The sequence below is a fragment of the Cydia amplana genome, chromosome 16 (assembly GCF_948474715.1).
Source record: "Cydia amplana chromosome 16, ilCydAmpl1.1, whole genome shotgun sequence".
Classification (NCBI taxonomy): domain Eukaryota; kingdom Metazoa; phylum Arthropoda; class Insecta; order Lepidoptera; family Tortricidae; genus Cydia; species Cydia amplana.
This window is the reverse complement of record NC_086084.1, coordinates 4,448,234-4,470,572: the sequence shown is the minus strand read 5'-3', so window position 1 is coordinate 4,470,572 and position 22,339 is coordinate 4,448,234. Positions and strand designations below refer to the sequence as shown.

Sequence of the window (22,339 nt, the reverse complement as noted above, 5' to 3'; positions counted from 1 at the left end):
CGATTACTTTAATTTGAATGTTTTTTTTCCCGACTTAAGTCCCAAAATCCCGAAAAATTTATATTTTTTCCCGATAATAGCGCCTTTCTATCTGGCAACCCTAATTGTAACTAACTTGCACGGACGCGTATGCGACTAACTTTTTCCCTTTACTTTGTCCAGAACTTTGACTAAAGCAGAAGTTAACACAAGAGCACATTTCGCACTATTGAGTTGTGTTTCTGCACTCGGGTGTTGTTTGTAACTAACTAAAGTAACCAGTTCAAGTGTACAGTTCCCATCAGATATATCGGAGCGGCCGAGGTGCTTAAAAAGATCTGACCATGGTCTTTATAGATTCTATGTTCAGATATTTTGTAAACATCGTGATCGCTCCGATATACTTATATCATGTGTGATGGCGACTGTTAAAAAATAATACTGTGGTACATTAGGTACTTTTTGTTAGACTAACAAATTGATATACTGGGTCAAGCAGATCTTGACAGTAGAAAAAGGCGGCAAATTTGAAAACTGTAGGCGCGAAAGGATATCGTCCCATAGAAAATTTGAATTTCGCGCCTTTTTCTACTGACAAGATTTGCTTGACCATCTATATGTACATTTTAGCCACAGATCTACAACGACGCTTATGCTTAAAGAAATTTGAAGCTGGTATTTATAACCTTTCATGAGTGAAAAGACAGACTGCAAATGGAAAATTGTGACACTTCATAGAGGCTGGATGCTGGATGCCGCTTGAATGTACTAAAACGTAAAGCACTGGAAATACTGTTATAAAAGCAATAATTTACGCAATCACGTATTATTTCTGAATTCTTACTTCCAATGACACTAAATATCATTCCGATTTTGCTCGCGTTACAGGCAATCTTGTATTGTTTATCTGTTATGTGGTAGTTAGTAGAAGAGTCTACCAACAATCAATCTTTGGTAGGTACTTAATATGTGCATATCAATAAATTACTTAACTTTGTGGAAGAAGCAGTCGTGCCTAAAATGGCACTGTAACAGTGGACAGCCCCGTGAATTATGGGGTAACGTTGCTGTTTCTCAAAATAGAATTCGACAATTCATAACACATCTTGCCGCGGTGACCACAAAAGTAGAGGTACCTATATTAATTCGAGAAAAACAAAGAGTGCTTCATTATAAAATGCACAGCTAAATTCTTAATTGGAGCAATTAAATTTGACGCATAAAGTTTAGTTCAAAATTAAGAACAAAACATTAGTTTTCTTTCGTTTTCAGGAAGTTCGCTAATTGAGCTGGGAATAAATTTCAGGCAAGGATTAAGTTCAGTGAGCTAACGGCAAAGGAAAAGCTCCTTTGGAGCGAGCTTTTACCGAACAATTTTCGACTTTAGCTTGGAGCTTGGTGCAAGGGATAAGATGTTATAATGTGGCAACATATTATTCGCACGATATCTATTAGGTACTTATTTAGTGTGTACCCGTAGATAGAACATAATTATTTTATTTGTAAAACACACCGAACGAAACAAAATTCATTTAAAAAACCGGCCAAGTGCGAGTCGGACTCGCGCACGGAGGGTTCCGCACCATCAACAAAAAATAGAGCAAAACAAGCAAAAAAACGGTCACCCATCCAAGTACTGACCCCGCCCGACGTTGCTTAACTTCGGTCAAAAATCACGTTTGTTGTATGGGAGCCCCACTTAAATCTTTATTTTATTCTGTTTTTAGTATTTGTTGTTATATCGGCAAAAGAAATACATCATCTGTGAAAATTTCAACTGTCTAGCTATTACGGTTCGTGAGATACAGCCTGGTGACAGACGGACGGACGGACAGCGGAGTCTTAGTAATAGGGTCCCGTTTTTACCCTTTGGGGTACGGAACCCTAAAAACGTACGAAGAAGAAAGTTCCACGAAATGGCCTTAGTTTAGCATGTTGCTGGCGACTCGTTAGAATTTCCTTGATGACTCATCAAGACACTGACACTGTCATAAACCTGGTTTTAACATAGGGATTCTAGAGTAAATAGGAACCTGCTAGCCGAAGCACGCAGCAGTAAGGCCCCGGATACTTAAGCTGATTCTATACGATCTGATTAAGATGGATGAAGACTGCATACCAAAATCCTTGGCGGACACCTATGTCCAGCAGTTGACTGCTTTGGCTGATATGATGACGGTCAAGTCAGTATAAATAAATAAATGTTATAGGTCAATTTTACACAAATAGACCTAGTCCCACAGTAAGCTCAATAAGGCTTGTGTTGTGGGTACATAGATTTTCTTTTCTACTTGTACTTTAAAGCGCGACTTAAGTCGTGTTTCAGTAACGTCTAACCGTCACATTCCTGACAAAATGTATGGGATTTGACATTGACCGTCACTTTTGTGACGATTGCTAACCGGCCGTTAATGGGATACACAGTACACAGGTAAGGTCAGGTGGGGTAACTGGGTCTACGGGATAAGTGAACCTATACGTCAGAAATCAAAAACTAAACATTGTAGCGTGATGTTACCCAGTCGGTAAGATAGTACTTATAGGCTGGATACATTTTTTCTGAAAAATATGAGGGTAGATCACATATGTGAGAAAGGAGGGTATGCCAAAAAAATCAGTCAGCTGCCCGTCTAACATCGAGTTGTCGAACAAATATTCGTGCTGCTGTAAATATAATAAATAAAAGTGCTTAGGAGCTGACTTTAAAGGTAAGTGCAAGGTTATAGTTAGTGTTCCGTTTCCTTGGCGTTATTTTATTGAAATACCGTTGATTTGTAGTTTTATTGATAGTGGAAAAAATATAACCTATGATATATCAAGTAGGGGAAGTGGGTCTAGTAATACCGGGTCAAGAGAAACATATGTCCCACTTTCCCTGTATCAGATGTAACAAACATTTTCATTGCCTGTAAAAAATTATAATAAATTTTAAATCTGTTATAATCAAATCGTAATAATTTAGAAATTATAATGGCAATGAGAAATATGTCAGAAAAACAATGACAAAAAATATATACAACAATGTGTTTACTTTTCCTAATGTAGATGACATATCTGAAGTTCGTCATGCAGAAGACATAATTATCAAACTGCCAAAACCAGTTATTGGTCGTCGGGGACAAATAATTTTCAAAATGTCTTTTGATACATATAACATTCACCGTACCGTTATCGTATCGTTATTTTGATATTAGTATTTGTTATCGACATAAAACCTATAAAGTATTTAAAATAAAACTTATTTCCCATTAAGTATGCAAGTATGAATTCAGAATGTTTAAAAAAAATTACATGTTGCATACCAATTACTCTCCGTAAGATGACGATTAAAGTAACTACGTAAGTACTTACTATAATAACCTAATGATAAAAACGTAATACAGGTGTATTTTCACAAAAATAATTGCGTTAATTATTTATCTTTACCCTGATTTGCAAAATCAATCGTTATTTCTCGTAATATATTTCTAAATAAGGACTTCAACTATTTATTTATAAAAAACACTACCAACTGTTGTAAACGACTGATTGTGACCTATATGTTTCACTTGCCCCATTTTGGTAATGTCACCTCTGGTAGGGAAACTAGATCCTATATCAATGCAGTAAGTAAGTAATATTTTGGACTAAGATAATTATCCTTAAAATGTTGTTCCACGAGATATTCTGCTATCGCTAAAGATTGGTAAGTAATAAAAACAGTTTCTCTTACCCCAAAACAAGGGAAAGAGAAACTAATTAGGTCTATGTGGTTTACTTGGTAATTTCAGCTTTATACAGTGCATGTGGAAATTTAGATGAAAGAGTACGTTAAGCTTAATATTATACCATTATGAAACACTTAATTAAAAAACGAAAATATGCTTTAGAACTGAGTAAAATCGTTTTATAAGTAACAACAAGTATGTTTCTCTTACCCCACCTGACCTTAAGTGAAAATGCCTTTATCCTCCTACAAGGCCCAGGCATACAAACGAAACATCCACAATTTGCCATTGAAATTTGAACCTAAAATGTAGGAAATAGAGTTGATTTTGCGTTGTTTGAAAATAGAACGAAACAAAGCAATAGCGACTCTGTTCCAATTGAACATGGTTTAAATTACATCGAACTGAATAGGTATTATAGGTACGACCTTGGGCCTAGGAGGATATACATATACGCTTATTGCTACTACTCTAAGAACTGTCGAAGTTCGCGAAATACTAGCCGTTCCGCTTCCTTGGGCCAAGCAATGCACCGACTTACGGGAACTTTGCAAGTAATGCGAGCCAAACGAAAACTTCTCATTTGAATACAGCCGTGGAAACACTCATGGCTACTAGTTACTTGTATGTTAGTTGCTTGTTTGGAAATAGGGCATTTTCGCTTGTGGTTTGACACAGGGATGTTGCGGATGCCGATTTTTTGACATCCGCGGATGCGGATGTGGATGCGGATTTTTAAAGGCTCACATCCGCGGATGCCGATGCGGATGCGGATGTCAAGATAGGTACATAAAAAACGTCCAATATTACATTTTAGTAATTTTTATTTCAAAAAACCGGCCAAATGCGAGTCGGGCTCGCGTTCCAAGGGCTCCGTACGTTAAGTCCCACTCACGCTTGACTGCTCATTTCTAATAGGTTTTTTTGGCTAATGACTAAATTATCTAGCAGTCTAGCACTAAAGCCGATGCTAAGACGTTCCTGTACCAACCTGTTCCACATCCGCATCCGCATTAAATCCGCATCGATTTTATTCGGATGCGGATGCAGATGCGGATGTTGAAAATAATGCGGAAGTTCCGCGGTTGCGGATGCGGATGCGGATATTCGCAATATCCCTGGTTTGACATAAACAAATAACATAGAACTCCTTATATAGTTTCTATTGTCTAGGAGAGGACACTGACTTCTGTAACACAGGTCTTTACCTAGCTCAGAAGTCAGGGACTTCAAAACCCACTTAGTAACTTGTTTTTTGACAATAAAAATATTTTATTTCTTTTATTTTATTTATAGAACTACCATATTATTCTTAGAGTTAGACCAAGATATGTCTGCAACGATTTTGATAGCACACGCAGTGCAAGTGTTATTTAGACGTCATAATTTCATAATAGTTTGACGTTTAAAATATCACTATCAAAATCGTTGCAGAATTATCTTGGTCTAACTCCATTGTACCTTTAGCTATATTTCTCTTTTCTACTTAGTAACAATGCGTCATTACTAAAGAATCACAATGAAACATAAGGAAAAGGTCTATAAAATAATTCGTGTTCCAAATGTCTTATTTGCCATTTCTCTCCAATATAAGAAAAGTGGAGCAGCACCGGAAAACAGAGACGAAAGAGCACGCCGACTTAATCGGATATCACTTTGATTTCAGCGAAATAAATGATGAGAGTCATTTTTTCTCGCCGAGAAATGATAAAAAGTGGACTCTTGTAGGATGACCAAGCTGACTTGATGTAGGGGACAAGCTTACTGTTCGACAAGTCGTTTCGTGATATCGGGAATGTTGTGAGATGTGCAGGTGTCCACGGGCGATGGTAATCGCTTACCGTCAGGCGATTTATTTGCTCGTTTGCCTCCTATGTAAAATAATGGGTTTCAATTTGGAGGTAAAGCCTGACCAGGAATATATGATCACGCGCCATGTTGCGGAGTTTCACTGGAACTATTTTTTTCATACTATGTATATTGAACTTTGCATGAGAATAACAGCGCCCTCTTGACAATGATCATATTATACATATTACTGGTCAGGCCATAAACCTTTAAATTGAAAATTTGTGTGGATCTGTTGATGGGATGGAATGCATGGGGATATACCTACATATTTGCATGACAAGTCGTGACGCGGTTCGCGTATGACGAATTTGTTATAAAATGAGACAAGTTATACGGAGGCTTCGACCTACGACACAATTGCCTAGCCGCGAACGTATTTAAAACTTAAAGTCACATGATCATTTTCGTTGTTTTTTAACGTTCGATTGAGGTTTTTATAAACGACGATTCTCACTTGGTTAGGTTAGGCCCCCTGAAATAGTTGGCCAGTCACTAATCGCATAGTCACCCTACACAATCCGTCCCCACTAACAAGACTCCGTAAATCAGTTTTGCTCGAATTTCGTATTTCATCTTCGCTTTTAGAGCCGAAATTATATTTGTCGCTCGTCGATCCTAATAATTACTCGACTGAGAACTGATGGGTTATATTATGGCTTTTATATAAACTTCCTATAGGTATACCTAAGTTTTTTACTTATTTGAAGTAAATAATTACAACTAGGTATCTAGCGTAAACATTCATGGTTAGGTAAACAAATTTGTTGCCTGGAATGTTTAAAAAATATGAAAACTCAAAAAGTAAGTAAGTGGGTCAAAAAGTAACCGAAAACACCTCGCGTGGTTTGTGCACAAACCCTTTCCATATAAAACAAAGCGCCGGAAGCTCCGGCCCGGCACCGGTCCGGTCTAGCGTGAGTCATCCTTTAAGCAAATGCATCTTGCGGCCCGAGGCTTACAAGACAAAACCGTCTTTGTGGCTCTCATAAAAAAAAGGGCTGAGTATGGCTGGCTTAAGGGGCCCACTGATTAACAGTCCGCCGGACGATATCGGCCTGTCAGTTAGAACAAAAAGTTGACAGTTCCGAACAACTGACAGGCCGCAATCGTCCGGCGGACTACGAGATACTATGTGATTACCATCAGTGGGCCCCTTTAGATGGACTCTATGTGGTTCTTCATAAAATGACAAAGGACGTTCCTATCCTATATGTCTTTACAGGCACCGCGCATGTGACAACCGGTATTAAAAATATGCCACTGGCTTGCTAACCCTCGGTTCCGCTCGGTTACTCGGTAAAACTCATTTCCCGAAGCTCAGCAGTTGAAACAAGGCCCGAGGTAAATACTTGTGCGTTTGCTCAGCAGGGCCTTTGGCTGTTTGCGGATTTGGAGTTTGTTGTGAATTGTACGTTAAATTTAGGTACCTGTAAATAATGACCCATTTTGTCGAGTCAATAATAGTTTATACGAAATATGTGACCTGACTTTAACCCAACATTAATTACTCTAAAATCGAAATGCATAGTTTGTGTGCTTGTGAACTGAACTGAACAAATTGTGAATCCTAAAGCCACATCGGTGTCCAAAGAGTAAAGTAAGTATAATAGGTATCGGTGTCTATCCAGTAAAATGTATGACAGAAAATAACACAGTGACAACGTACGTATAACTACGTAATACGTTACGTCAAGTTCCCTGGTGGTCGATAACAAATCATGGTGAAAAATAATTCAATTTTTTTTTTAAACGTTGAGTAAGCATAGCCCTGCTAGTTAAACGCACTGACAAATACCAAGCGGTTGACCCCAGGTTGTGAAACGTTGAGAGGAAAAAATGGGCATTGTTCACCGTTTGGCCACAAAATGGCGTAAGCGACGCCAACTGTCCACCTAGTTACGTCTCTTTTGTTACGCGGGGTATTGTTAAAGTGAATGTTCCGCGACAAAAGGGCACAAGCGACGAACACTGTCCACTTAGTTACGTCTGTTTAGTTATGGGTATTGTTAAAGAGAATGGGACCCTGGAGGCAGTCCTGTAATTGCAGCGCGGAATCCCGGCTGCATATCGGCAGGCGAAGGGTTAGGTTTGAAACGAAATGTGGTTATTACACACTCGTGGTATAGGTAAGTATCTACATACAATGAAGCTAAAAAGTTGAGGAAATGTACTTCGATTTTCCCATTTTTTTGCGCCGAACCTTAAGTAGGTACCTCTAGGTGAAATTAGTTACATTTCAGTAGGTACCTCACCCTCCCTACAAAATACTCTTGGACGGAGGTAGGTGTAACAGTACATTTATAACAACTTCCAAACAATACATTTTAAGTAGGTACCTAATATTAAGCTTTTTCCCTTATAATCATTTTCGTAGATTATTAAGTAATTGTGAAATTAACTAAAAGGTGTATTCGGGTATTTCCGAATGAACGAAAGTGGCGGATAATTCCGAAAGCTGACTCTTACTACAACGGAATATGAGTGATTTTACAATGATTATCGGGATTGCCTGATTTCCGGAATTACCCGAATAAACCTTACCTGTCTAACAGTACGCCGTATTCAGCCGAATACCGATTGTTCGGCAAAATGGCCGAACACGCCGAATACCGATGAGTTGCCGAATATTCGTGGCATCTCTAACTAATTCTCTATGGCACGGTTAAGCAAGAACACAACATTGATAACACCAACCATGCTTCTCTGTTTGGCCTAAAGGTTGACTGGTAGAGAATGCCGTGTAGCGTGTAGCTTGTAGCGTGTGTAAGTCCGCCTTTTGTCACTGTATATTTTTTACTGTGCAGTAAAGTTTAAAATAAATAAACCGAAACCATACCTGATCGCTGAATGTTCAATCGTATATGGGGGTCATGGGGGTTTGTTTGACCCGTAGCGATACCGTATATACAAAATCGTATTTATAAATCCAGCCTGAATTATTTGAGCGTTTTCCAAAAAAAGTGTACATTTCATTCATGTCTTCAAAATATTGACTTCTTGGGCTCATTTTACTCAGAAGCATTTTACATTCACGCCTCATACATAAAAAAAATGTGTCCAAAAATTTCCTTTCCTGATCGTCACATTCTTGTATGATTTTTTTTATTTGTATGAACGTGACGCACTGGAAAAAATTTTTTCATACAAAATTTTGTGACACATTTTTTCATGTATGAGGCGTGAATGTACAAATGATTCTGAGTAAAATGAGCCCAAGAAGTCAATATTTTGAAGACATGAATGAAATGTACACTTTTTTTGGAAAACGCTCATTTGTAGGGTATCGGCAAGTATCGGTAGCGGTGCGCCGCGGCCAGACACGTCCGCCATTTCACCCGTCACTGGCTGACGGCATTCGCGCCATGCCGGCACGAATTTAATACTTAATAACTGTTATTTGAGACTAGCGACCCGCCCCGGCTTCGCACGGGTTAACAAATTATACATAAACCTTCCTCTTAAATCTATCTATTAAAAGAACCGGTACATGTAAATGTAAATATAGTACAAGTTATAGTAAAACGCGACAGCAATGTATTTTCATCTAAAATTTCCGGGCATTTCTCTGAGAAAAGCACTTTATACATACTTTTGTATCTACTTGACCAGCAATCTTTTATTTTCCGACCACTGTATTAGTAATGCACTAATATATGCACTATTAGGCATCTAATAAATGAAATTCGCACCTGCAAAGGATGCAAATAACGGTAATAGGTGCTCTTGGCGGGAGTGGGCGTTCTAAAAATATTTTATCACTGCAAAAAATCCGAAAACCACTCTACTTTCGGAATATTTTTCATTTTATACTTACTTAAGTGTATCTAAGCAACTGTTTTGATGCCTCTATCAGCCAACAATATCTCCAACTAAAACATTGTTCTCGTATACCATCTAAGAGGCCACAATCCATACAGGGTAGGGGTAGCGGATTAAATGACACATCAGTGACGAATACAAAGACGTCTAATGAGAGCCACTTCAAATATCTGCAGCAGACACCTGAGCCCGTACCATGAGTCACTGACAGTGTCAAAACTGACATATACGCTATCGAGAACGTAATTTACTTTCTATACATCTCGTTCGCACTAGTATGCCAGTACGAGCGAGATGTATAGAAAGTAAATTACGTTCTCGACGGCGTTTATGTCAGTGCCAAACTAAACTGATGGTAGCCGTACTTATGAAGTGGGCGCCTGTCACACAGATGTGAGTTTTAGGGCCAGTTGCACCAACCACATTTGACAGACTGATCAACGTCAGCCGGCGCGCCCCGGCGCTTTACTATAAAATTTTCCATACATAAAAATTTAGCGAACTCATTAACGATAAACAATTTGGTGCAACCGACCCTTAGTGTTTTTAACCCCCGTTTAAAAGTTAATCGCTATGTCTCTGTCTCTGTCTGTGTGTGTGTGTGTGTGTGTGTGTGTGTGTGCAAATGCGCGCTCGCGTATAATTTTTAGGGTCATATTTTTTCCTCGCCATGCGGTGTCGTCGCTTGCAATTCCTTCACCAGGCACTTTGCATATAAACGTTGTCTCCATTTTCCTCTCTGCACATTTATATTATAGAACATATGATGTTTATATGATGTACCTATTCTACGGAGAAACGGTCGTCCACTATCATTTTAATAGGATTTACTGTGTTGACTAATCCTTAGAGTCAAACGTAAACCGTAAAGGCAATGTAAATGTAAATCAAGGAAACGTAAAAGGGGTAGCGCGATTTCGGAACAAATGAAGGGAGTATTTAAAAAAAACAGTTGGTGGAAGATAAAAAGAAAAGCGAAAACACTTTGAATTTTGGTACATTATGACTGGATTGGCAAAAGTACAGGTAAGTTAAATACAAAACCCTTTGGTATTTGAAATATTGATATTATTTCACAGTATTTAGGTGCAAAAAGCTGGGTTCCAAACAAAAATCATTCTGCCGCACGGCATAACAAACAAAGGCCCAATACAAATTAACATAAATTATACTAAATTTACAACATTCCCTTTCGGTGTAAATGCGGCCATCGTGAAGTTCTATCACCCATTACGCCATCTAAACACCGAGCCGCGGAAATGTAAAAAGGAAACATAACACCGCACCAGAATAAGGAGACCTCTCAAAAACCCTTGATACCCTTCTTTACCGGCTTTATATTACGTAAGGAGAAGGGCGAGGTAGCTCAGAGTTCGCTGGTCGGTTAACTACATACACCAATTTAAACGGATCTTTGAAATGGTTCCCCATCTCCCCGCTTTCTACAATTGTTTTACCAATAAAGGGGGCGCGGAGGATCAACTGAAAGTGGTTGGTTCTCAAGCATAATATTCACCGAAATAATTAAATAACAATTTGATACGCTCCGTGCGTTACTTTTAACAACGGCGTTCCAACGGGAGTGTTATGGTATTTTTAATAAGAATTTGGAATTTATTGCGTAGGTGTTTTAAATTTTAATTAATTCGCTTATGCAAAGCTGGATGAATTTATTTATTATTGGTTTTTTCTTCCTATTTAATTTGTGGTCGGCGTAGCATATTTTATAAATGGAAAAGGAAAAATAACGAGTTATACTATAACTCGGCGTTGGAAAAGGAAAATATAACGAGTTATATGTCGGTCACATCACATCATATATCATTTAGGCTACGCGATCTCCTACTGACCTCTACATTCGTCATACCAAATCTTCTTGTCACTTGACTTTTATTCTTCATTTAAAGCGGGTTGTAGCCAACTACCACTTAACTTTTCGTTTGTCGCAAGTTATCGCAAGTAAACACTTGTAGTCTAGTAGGTTACATCTTGGGATTAATGTACTTTCCATATAATTAAATGGTAGGTATGACAATCATATTTTTCACTAGCCCCGCTCCCGACTTCATCTGTAGGTATATATTCTGTCCAGAAGTCCATTAAAAGCTTTCAAACCTAATTGTCACCTGGCTTTAATTTAAAAAAATCCCTTCTTCTCAAAAAGTTCAATGTTTTTTTATACCTTCAACGGTTTAGTTAGGCTACTTTATACATGTATAACGTGACTGTTTTATAATTATATAAATCACTTATATTCCTACGCTGGTTTTCAGCGATGCTGGCATGATGCTGGCTAACTACGTCAGCGTCGTGACTTGAACTGTGCCGTGTCGTGTCACCGCCAAAATTGATTTTCGGATGACGTCATCTAAGTAAGTACTCATAGTTCGCGGGCGACAACGAGCATACCAATCTATCATTTGGATATTTAATAGTAAAAAAAGCTATTTGAATTTTTCTTTCACTTTATAGTTTATCTAGAATTAATAATAATAACGCTTTAGTGTTTTTGGTGAAGCTCAACCAAAGAAAAACTTTGGGCTCTGTTTTCGCTTGCTAATACATATATAGGTATTTGAAATTGAAAATAGATAGGCAATAATGGCAAGTCATTGCTTTTAGATTGAATAACATGAATAATAAGTCATTTATTTATAGGCGTAGTCTAGGGGTCAGAAATTTCAGCTTGCAATCGCAGATGCTATTTCGAGCTACTAATTGGGGTTATTTCAATCTCCTAAAAATACAAAATTCCAGATTTTAGTATTGCTCAGCTCACCATCAGTTTGGCACTGACATAAACGCTAGCTTGAACGTAAGTTACTTTCTATGCATCTCGCTCGTACTGACATATTAGTGCAAGCGAGATGTATAGAAACTAAATTTTACGCGTAGACGTTAGAGTATATGTCAGTTTTGACATGTATCACATCATGGGTCATATGGTTGTTGGTAATCATGTCAACGATCTTGGTTCTCCTGTGGATCGAATACTTCCTTAAAGTATAATAAAATAATGATATCAAAATAATCCGGCTTACACGTCCCACTATATTGGAGCATGCCTCTTATTGACGATAGAGCACGGGTTTATCATATATTTAAGGTAAGCTACATTCGGAAATACAGTTTTCCTTGAGCGGTATTCGACTTTGGCAATGCCATAACCATAATAGCTCGGTTTTTTAGGAGCAAAACATACTTGTGCTATATGCAAACCTGCCTGATTAACTTATTCTTACTATAACTGTAAATATCTCACATCTGACATTGACGGTTAGTCATTTTGGAAATAATTAAAATAACATCAAATAATAATTACGTCCTTTTTATTCTAAAAGCGGTTATATTATTTAAAAATTATTTACAAGGTATTTCGTAAAGTAAATATAGGTACAGACATCGAATGTAAATCAAAGCAAGTTTCACTTGACCTCACATTTTTTTAACGTCAAATAAAATTGCACCCGCCAAACCGGAGTTTGGACGATAGCCATGTCAAAAGCCGTCATAAAACAAGTCGAATCCTGCAGTTTCCTTATCTCTCAAATCCAGCTCAAATCTCTCTCAAACACAACTCTTTATCTTCCACTTAAACGAGTTTCCCATAAATTGCTTAGTAGCTGTTCGGCCATTGTACTGTAATAAGACAAAGGAAACGAAATAATAAATTATTAAGCATCGCTTGACCCAGTTGCTTTAGCCTTTTGTATTGAGATTAAGGGCTAAGCATTGAAAACGCAATTTATGAAGAAATATAAAAATATGCAGTAGTATTTAAGGTACATTAAAAAAATTTAATTAAAAACCGGCCAAGTGCGAGTCGGACTCGCGTTCCAAGGGTTCCGTACATTGAGTCCGACTCACGCTTGACTGCACATTTTTAATAGGTTTTCCTGTCATATATAGGTAAAGAAATATTTTATGTATTTTTTTTTAATTTTTGACCCAGTAGTTTCGGAGATAAGGGGGGGATGGTCATTTTAAGCCTATTTTCTTGAATAACTGCTAAACTATTTATCCTAAAATTATAAAAAAAATATATTTGAGATTTACAATGAGCTCTTTCATTTGATATGTAACACGATATAGTTTGAAAAACTTTATTTTTTAATTTTCTCATTTATCCCCCAAAAATGGCCTCCATATTCAAAATTCATTTATTTACGTTACACGTCCATCTTTGGGTTACAAACTTACATATGTGTGCCAAATTTCAACTTAATTGGTCCAGTAGTTTCGGAGAAAATAGGCTGTGACAGACGGACAGACAGACAGAAACACGAGTGATCCTAAGGGTTCAGTTTTTTCCTTTTTGAGGTACGTAACCCTAATAAATTAACTCATAGAGTATGTGCGGAAAGAGAAGAGTCGTGAAATGTATGGGACCCAATACATTCCACGACTCTTCTCTTTCCGCACAGACTATATAAATCTATCGCACGTTGATTATGCTGAATTCAAAGGCATTTTTATTCTTTATGTCGTTGGAAAAGCACCCTAACGGATTAGGAGTTAAGTGCCACGTGAGTGCTGATTCGACAGTCGGCAGGCTATTCAAGCTGATGAGACGCACTGGTTAGGACTTAAGAGTCGGTTGTTAGTGACTCGAAAAGCGACTACAAAGCGTCAGCAAAGATCGTACTCCCATCTGAAAGACCGGTAACGTGATAGAACCCTCTCTGATGTTGTAGGTGTCTGTGGGCGACGGTTATTGCTTACCACTATAGTTTCTCTCGTTTGCGTCTTATGTCATATTTTTTTTATCGTTGACTGTACTTTTCTTTCCACAGGCAACTAATACTCATCGAGACAATTCTAACAACTCCACACAATTAAGGGCTCATTAGACATCGCGCGAACTCGTATACGATTTTAGTTACATTGCGGACCATTGAGGTTACATCAATTCAGCCGACCGATCAAACGACGCAATGTAATCAAACTCGCATGCGAGTCCTCGCACCGTCTAAATGAGCCGTAAGTTTGCCTTGTTTTATCACAGCTGGTATAGGTACATTAGATTTCGTATAGGTATTAAATCTATCGATTTTTACATCACTACACATTATAAAATTTATAAAACAAAGTCCCCCCGCCTAGTCTGTCTGTTTGTGTGTTTGTATGTTCGCGATAAACTCAAAACTTCTCAACGGATTTTCATGCGGTTTTCACCTATCAATAGAGTGATTTTTGAGGAAAGTTTAGGTGTATAAGGTGTTAAGGTTTTGTGTAACCCGTGTGAAGCCGGGGCGGGTCGCTAGTATACATTAAACCTAAGCCTAAGTAAGAACAATGCCACTGTAGATTAACCTTGCTTTTTCTTAGATTTTTTTCAGTAACTAAAAGAATTCCACTAATCGCTCCTCCTATTACCAAGTTACAACTCATCACTGTTTTAGCTAATGGGTGCCGCGCGGTTACCTGAAGCTGACAGTACACTGTAAATTCATATGCATATCTCGCCTTATTACAATGGAGTAAGGTGCAAAATTGAATACATAAATTTGACGTGGATGGTGCAGTCGCCATCAGATTTATCGGGGCGGCCGAGGTGCTCGCAAATATCTGAACACGCCTCTATTGTCAAGGCGCTAGAGTGCGTGTTCAGATATTTTTAAGCACATCTGCCGCTCCGATATATCTGATAGCGACTGTACACGCGACGCTGCAATTATGAACTTTATATCTAAGTAATAAGGTTTATTTTTATGTGGCAATGGTGACGAATCTCTATGGAGTGACGTGGGATGTTCTTATGAGGAAGATTTAAGGATTACTGCCTAATTAGCTGGCGAAGATGGGATGTGATGAATTGTTCTAAGCGATCAAAGGGAATTTTTTCCTTAATTAGACTGACGTGTTTTAAATAACATGACGCTGCTGTCACCTCTATTGACAATGACTTAAGTTTCAAGATGACATGTACTGGTACCGCGTCGAGCACCAGTACGTTTACCTTAGATGGTACTAAAATTTGCGACAGTAAGGATATACTTAAGCTGATGTTGGCAGTACCTATGAGTATTCTTCAATTACTATAGGCACATAGTTTGGCTCTTATCTTGATATCGTAAAGCAACATTTAATGTTTTATTTTATGTAACAACGTTAAATGTAAATTAAATGATTTTTTCGATGACTAATTATCGTACTTAATAAATAAAGTACCTAAACAATAATAAATATGACTGTAAACTCGATAGTCAACTCGATCTTCTCTTGAGTAAACGGTTCGCCGAACCCTACAGGTTGTCATGTTGTGTACAACTTGTACAAGTCTATGTAATAAGGTAAAACACCATGTGATGTGATATGCAATAAACATTATTAGTACGAGTATATTGTTTAATTTCGTCAACAAACGCTTATTACCTAAAGAGGATCGTTCATCATTTAACCACACAGTTGACTATTTATGCGATCCCACCCACAATCGGAATTAAATTCATTAACGGCGAAACCTATAACGATGGTGTTTAACTGGGTACACAGTGAATTAATTATTGAACGCTATTGTTGGAATTACAATGTGACTCGTTAGCATCACGCGAGGGAGGTTAGAAAGGCGAGGTGTGTCTCCCTTCAGTCGACACAAAACGTGTCGTGAGTTCAACCCTCCTTGCCGCTCAAAATTTATGTCTAAACACAAAACTAAAAATGAAAAACGAATATTACTGAAAATTCAGGGTTCTAGCTTCAGCTAGCACAAAATTACAGGACGTCGAAAATGGCTTGAATCGCTTCGAGAAAAGGATGGTCCGGCGTGCCTCTTTGTTTTGCTCGACTTGCTTGCTTGCACTACACCTTATAAAACAAAGGCCCCCGCCATGTCTGTCTGTTTGTGTGTATGTATATATGTTAGCGACGCGAAAACTACTGAACGGATTTTCATGCGGATTTCATTTATTAATAGAGTGATTCAACAACCACTCTATTAATACGCCTATACGTTCCTCAACAGGAACGTTTAGGTGTATAATTTGTTAAGAGTTTGTGTAACCCGTGCTAAGCCGGGGCGGGTCGCTAGTAGCAGATATAACATTTTAAACTTTCGCGTTTTGAACACATATACAAACGGGTTTATCGCGAATTTATTTTGTTACCTTGTTTGTGTTGTTTTGAATTTATGTTGTGTTGTTTTGTTGTAGAAGATAATCAAGAGATTATCGTCAGGTGACAAGCAAAAGTCACTAATTATTATAAAATATTTAAACAAAAATCAACCTTCTTTTCGTACTAATATGGTTCACTATGGCTATGAACTTGTGGTGGTACTTAGTGACTTATGCTTGTCACCTGATGTTATTATCGTCGAAACACAGAAAATTCTCACGTCCAGCCCCAAGCATGGCGTCGTTTCCCAGCCAGCCGGCCTAGCCAAGGTGACAAACGCTATCGCTTCGCCATCGAATCGCTTTGTGTCTCTCAATCACTCTTCTATACATATTAGTGTGACAGTGACAGTTGCGTTTCGATCGCTACGAAGCGCGATTGGCATGTTGGCTACGCGGCCAGTGCAGCTAAGATCGTTAGTATTGCTAAGCAATAAGCCGTGCTCGTTACGCCGGATCGGATCGCGGGTCGGCTGATTGCCTTCGTTATCCGCCGCCGGATGCGTCAAAAGATGCGTCCATGTTACTTCAGCTCATTCGACTCTATTGTGAGAACATTAAGGTGCAGATTTGAAAAGCGTGTTACGTAAAGATGGACAATGCCATTTCGCCGCTATACTTACTCAACCTCGTATCTGCAACACTTATTTGATGACAAAAACACCCGTATTTCGAATGAAAGAAAAGCGACATTTCCATCAAATGATTGTTGCAGATATGAGGTTGAGTAAGTATAGCGACGATTTTTAACTGTAATCATGTTTTCAGCGAGATAGTAACTAGCCGCGAGATATTTAATTTATGATGCATAAAAGGAGCTTGAACTCTTTTGTGTAGGGATTAAGGTTTAAAATTTAAAAGCTGTTCTAAGGCTAACTACTGTCATCAGCCATTCATGCTGAAGGTACAGATTTGTTTAATTTGACTTTCACTCGGTTCTTTGTGTTTTTTGAGTCGCGGCGTACCATCACTAGAGTCTGTGCGGAAAGAGAAGAGTCGTGAAATGTATGGGATCCAATACATTCTACGACTCTTCTCTTTCCGCACAAACTGTATAACAAAATCGTAAAATTTGACTCTGATTTGCGACTTGATAGACTAAATTAACAATTGTGTAAGACATAAATATAGATAGTGTAGATATAGATATTATAATAAACCTTGTAGTAGAGATGATGTCTGTCTGTTACCTCTACTTTCACGCTCAAACCGCTAAAGCTATTTAGATGAAATTAGGTACCTATAGAAATAGTTTGAGGCCCGGGGAAGGACCAAGGATAGATTTTATCAATCATCATCATCCCATGCAGGGATGTTGCGGATGCCGATTTTTTGACATCCGCGGACGCGGATGCGGATGCGGATGTCAGGATATTAGGTACCTACATAAAAACGTCAAATATTACATTTATAGTAATTTTTATTAAAAAAAAACCGGCCAAGTGCGAGTCGGACTCGCGTTCCAAGGGTTCGGTACATTAAGTCCCATTCAGGCGTGACTGCACATTTCTAATAGTTTTTTTTGGCTAATTGAATAAATTACAGCAGTCTAGCACTTACGCCGATGCTAATAAGATGTTCCTGTACCGACCTGTTCCACATCCGCATCCGCATTAAACTCCGCATTGATTTTATATGGATGCGGATGCAGATGCGGATGTTGAAAATAATGCGGAAGTTCCGCGGTTGCGGATGCGGATATTCGCAACATCCCTGATCCCATGCTAACAAAGTCGCGGGAAGAAACTAGTTATAAACCGTTACTTTACAGACCGCGCTAGGTATAATCCGTTTTGTCAAAGGTTAAATCCCACGTCTGAACTAATAGCAGTCTATATCGCGTGGCTAAATTTAGCAAGCAAGCGCGTTTAATCATGTACCTATAACAGGTAAAGGAAAACATTTATGTGATTCCGTATTCAGTGAACCGAAATCATTTTGTAGAATAGCTATGTTTAGCTAACACGACATTTTCCCTTTCGGGATTATTTCCGAAAATATTCACTTTCATATAAGTAAGTAATATTCTTTACCGTGCACCATAAAGTTAAAAAAATACACAGAAAGCGAAATACCAGCTTAAGAATAGGTAACAAAAGGCCGTCTTATCGCTAAAAAGCGATCTCTTTCAGACAACATTTTATAAAATTAGATAGGTACCTAGGTACAACATGTATTTGTAATACCTAACTTAATCACGATGGCTATACCGAAGAATCCCTATACGACTGCGCCATTTAATTTAACATATTACTTTGTGAAATTATTTTCAATTATTTTAATATGTTCGAGGCTCACAGGAGTTTTATAGTTAAGTAGTCCGATTCAGATTTAAGAACTTGTAACGGTTCTGAATTTATTTTGACACGACCTTGAAGATCGCTCACGCTGATTGGCGCATGCGAAATAAAGTGCATCGGTCATAAACACCAATCACCAAAACGATAGTCAAGGTCGTATCAAAACCGTAACAAGTGAAATCTGAATCGAGCTCAAGATAACTTAAGATTAGTAATTAGATAAGTGAATTAATTAACAAGTTTATGGGCACAGACAGCGAATGCATCAAACGTTTAATTATTCAGTTTGTCTGGGCATTAGGGGACGTAAAAAACCGTTAATTGGCTTAAAATAAATCCGTTAACTGGAATCTCGATTGAATGTTAAGCTGGCTTAAGCCGATTTTGTTCGAAACGAAACAATGATTTTTTGTTAAATAACAATGTTTTATTTTGTTAGGAAATATCATTTAGTTGGTACTTTGGCAGCTTTGCGTTTATTAAAAAAAAAACCAGCCAAGTGCGAGTCGGACTCGCGTTCCAAGGGTTCCGTATATTACCTACACAATTTTTAACAATATGTTTTTTTAATGAAATAATTTTATTTCTATTAAATGAGTTACAAATTATAAATTTCCATTACATATTCTAACACAAAATACACACATTAAAATTAACATATAACTAGGACAGTTCACACACAATAAATAAATAACTTAAATATATATATATATATATATATATTTATATATTTAAATATATATTTATTTATTTTTATTTTTATATATATATATATATATATATATATGTAAAAAAATAAACGATATCGTTTGCCTTTTTAAATGTGGCCACACTTTGCTTTGACTTGTCAATGTCATGTCATACGTCAAAGGTGGAAAGTGAGGTTAGAGAGATTGCAATGCCGCTTTAAATAATCGTCGTTATAATTGTTATTTGTTATTGAGAAAGGAGTGACTAAAGCAGGAATAAACTTTAAATGTCGTTTCTTTGTTTACAGGTCGGTATTTTTTGTAATAGTACATACATTGTAGGTTAACATTAAATCTTGTAGTATAAAAAATAAAACTTTGTTTACAGAGCAACACATGAAGTTATTCTTTCGTCCAATTCATATCAACAAAAGTGAAATCATCTTATAAAACGACATTTCTAGTTACGGGTTTCGAAGAAAGATGACGAAGCTTCGTTTTGAATTCACAATACTACCTGGAAGTGACGAAAAAACAAATGTCTGTTGTATAACCTCAATAACCACCGAGGACAACAAGAGTTATGCATTACCGGACGGACTACAGTCAGTTGGTCATCACAAAGAATTGATAAAAACAGCGGCATATAGTAAAGTAAAGAATAGTTTATCAAAAAGGTACCAGACAAGGAGAATCTGGATCTCGCTAACCGAGGAACTAGAGCAAATTTATATGGATGAGGACGGTAATGTGCAGTTTGCAGACAGATACCTGGAAGAATTGAATCAGGACCAATGTGCTTCTACCGCACCCACTGCTGCCGGCACAAAAGGGGCCAATACCTTAGAAAACTTATTAGCAAAGTTAATAGAAAGTACACAGGAAAGTAAACAACAGAGCTTGAAGAATATTGCGGATAAGTTTGTGATCGAGAAGTTTACTAGCAAACATTCGAATGCAGCTCAATGGATGGACATTTTTGAAAAGGAATGTGAGCGTTACCAGATATCGGATGGAAAAAAGATAGAAGTTCTTAGGCTCTTTATGGATAAAAGTTGTGCAGATTGGTACAGTTCCATGATTGTAAAACTGACTATGAATGCAGAATGGTCTGAGTGGAGGAAAAATTTTTGTGAATCATTTGTCAACAAAGGGTGGAGCCCAGTTACATATGCATTACTGTATAAATATAAGGATGGCTCACTGTTGGATTATGCTATAAAAAAGGAAAAGCTTTTACTCGATATGAGGAAGTCAATTGATTCTGGTACATTGGTGGATCTTATCGCAGTGGGTTTGCCGGAGTACATATTAAACAAAATTGATAGAGAAGCGTTGAAGGACACAGTTGAGTTGTTCAATGAAGTAAGCAAGTATGAGCATATGGTTACCAAAAAAAGCTACATATTTAAGAAGAAATATGGACCCTCAAGAACAAATTTCAGGAATGAGGAACTAAAGCCATGCAAAATTTGTGAAGGGTTAAACAAAGGCACCCGCTATCACGCTGAGACTGCATGTTGGTTTCGTACAAAAGAAGATGACAAAGTGAAGAAAAACTTCATTAAACATGTTAATAATGCATTGATAGAAGCAGAGTTAAATGAATCAGTTCCAAAAAACGAATACTAACACCACTGATAAAGGTCAAATTACTAATTAATGATAAACATCTGATAAATGCAGTCTATGACCCAGGCTCAGTTGTTTCCATTATAAATTCTAAGCTCTTAAGCCTAAAAGGGAGAGGAAACGAATTAAATGAAGAAAATTTAGTAACAGTTGGTGGTGTTAAAAAAACTGACGGTTTGACCAACCTAAAAATAAAAATCTTTAACAAAGAAGAGAATGTTGATATATCCATTGTGGATGAACAATATTTCAAGCATGATTTTCTGATTGGCTTGGACCTAATAAAAATATTCCGATTAACTCAAGATGAGAATTTGGATATACATCAGGTACTGGGTACAAACATAAAAGATAATGAGAAAGTGGAAGTCTCAAATGAAGAAATAAATCATAACCAATCAAAAGTTCCTGGGAATGATGAGAACACAACAAAAGAATATTATGTCAATTTTAATGAGCATATAACGGAGGAGGATTTTAAGATAAAAATTGATCATTTGAACAAGGAGCAACAGTCTGAAATAAATACATTGATCAATAAATATAACTCAGTGTTTGCAAGGCATAAATATGATGTTGGGACTGTCAATGGGTATGAAGCCAGAATAGACTTGTTGGTGGATAAATATTGCAGCAAGAGGCCATACAGATGTACCATGGAAGATAAAAAAGAGATAGAAGAGCAAATTGGAAAGTTACTAGATAATAAGTTAATAGAGGAATCCTATAGTCCATTTGCTGCACCGGTCACATTGGCATTTAAAAGAGAGGAGAATAAAAAATCAAGATTATGTATTGACTTTAGGGACTTAAATAAAATAGTAGTACCACAAGCTCAGCCCTTCCCACTGATCGAAGACCTTATGACGAAGACTAGGAATTGTAAATTTTTTTCGACACTTGATATCAACTCAGCGTTTTGGTCTATTCCTTTACGGATTGAGGACAGAAAGAAAACAGGATTTGTAACCCAGGATGGACACTTTCAATGGACCTGCCTTTTGGGTTGAAGACCTCGCCAGCAATCTTCCAAAGAATTTTAAGCAACATATTGAGGAAATATAAGCTTACGGACTTTGCAGTTAATTACATTGATGATATCCTTATATTTTCCAGAACGTTCACCGAACACATTGAACATTTAACAAAGTTGCTGGAAGCAATCAAGACGGAGGGCTTCAGATTAAAATTTACGAAGTGCACATTTGCATCTGACTTAGTAAAATATTTGGGTCATATAATACAAA

General features: G+C 37.5%; 1 protein-coding gene across 1 annotated transcript; it reads left to right on the top strand.

The window, feature by feature from the left end:
- Positions 1 to 19,634: 19,634 nt before the first annotated feature.
- Positions 19,635 to 21,972, top strand: LOC134655270 (uncharacterized). Its single transcript, XM_063510720.1, has 2 exons — positions 19,635 to 19,768; positions 19,849 to 21,972. Exon 2 carries the CDS (start codon positions 19,944 to 19,946, stop codon positions 21,090 to 21,092), a length of 1,149 nt encoding a protein of 382 aa, XP_063366790.1. The 5' UTR covers positions 19,635 to 19,768; positions 19,849 to 19,943; the 3' UTR covers positions 21,093 to 21,972.
- The last annotated feature ends 367 nt before the right edge of the window (positions 21,973 to 22,339 follow it).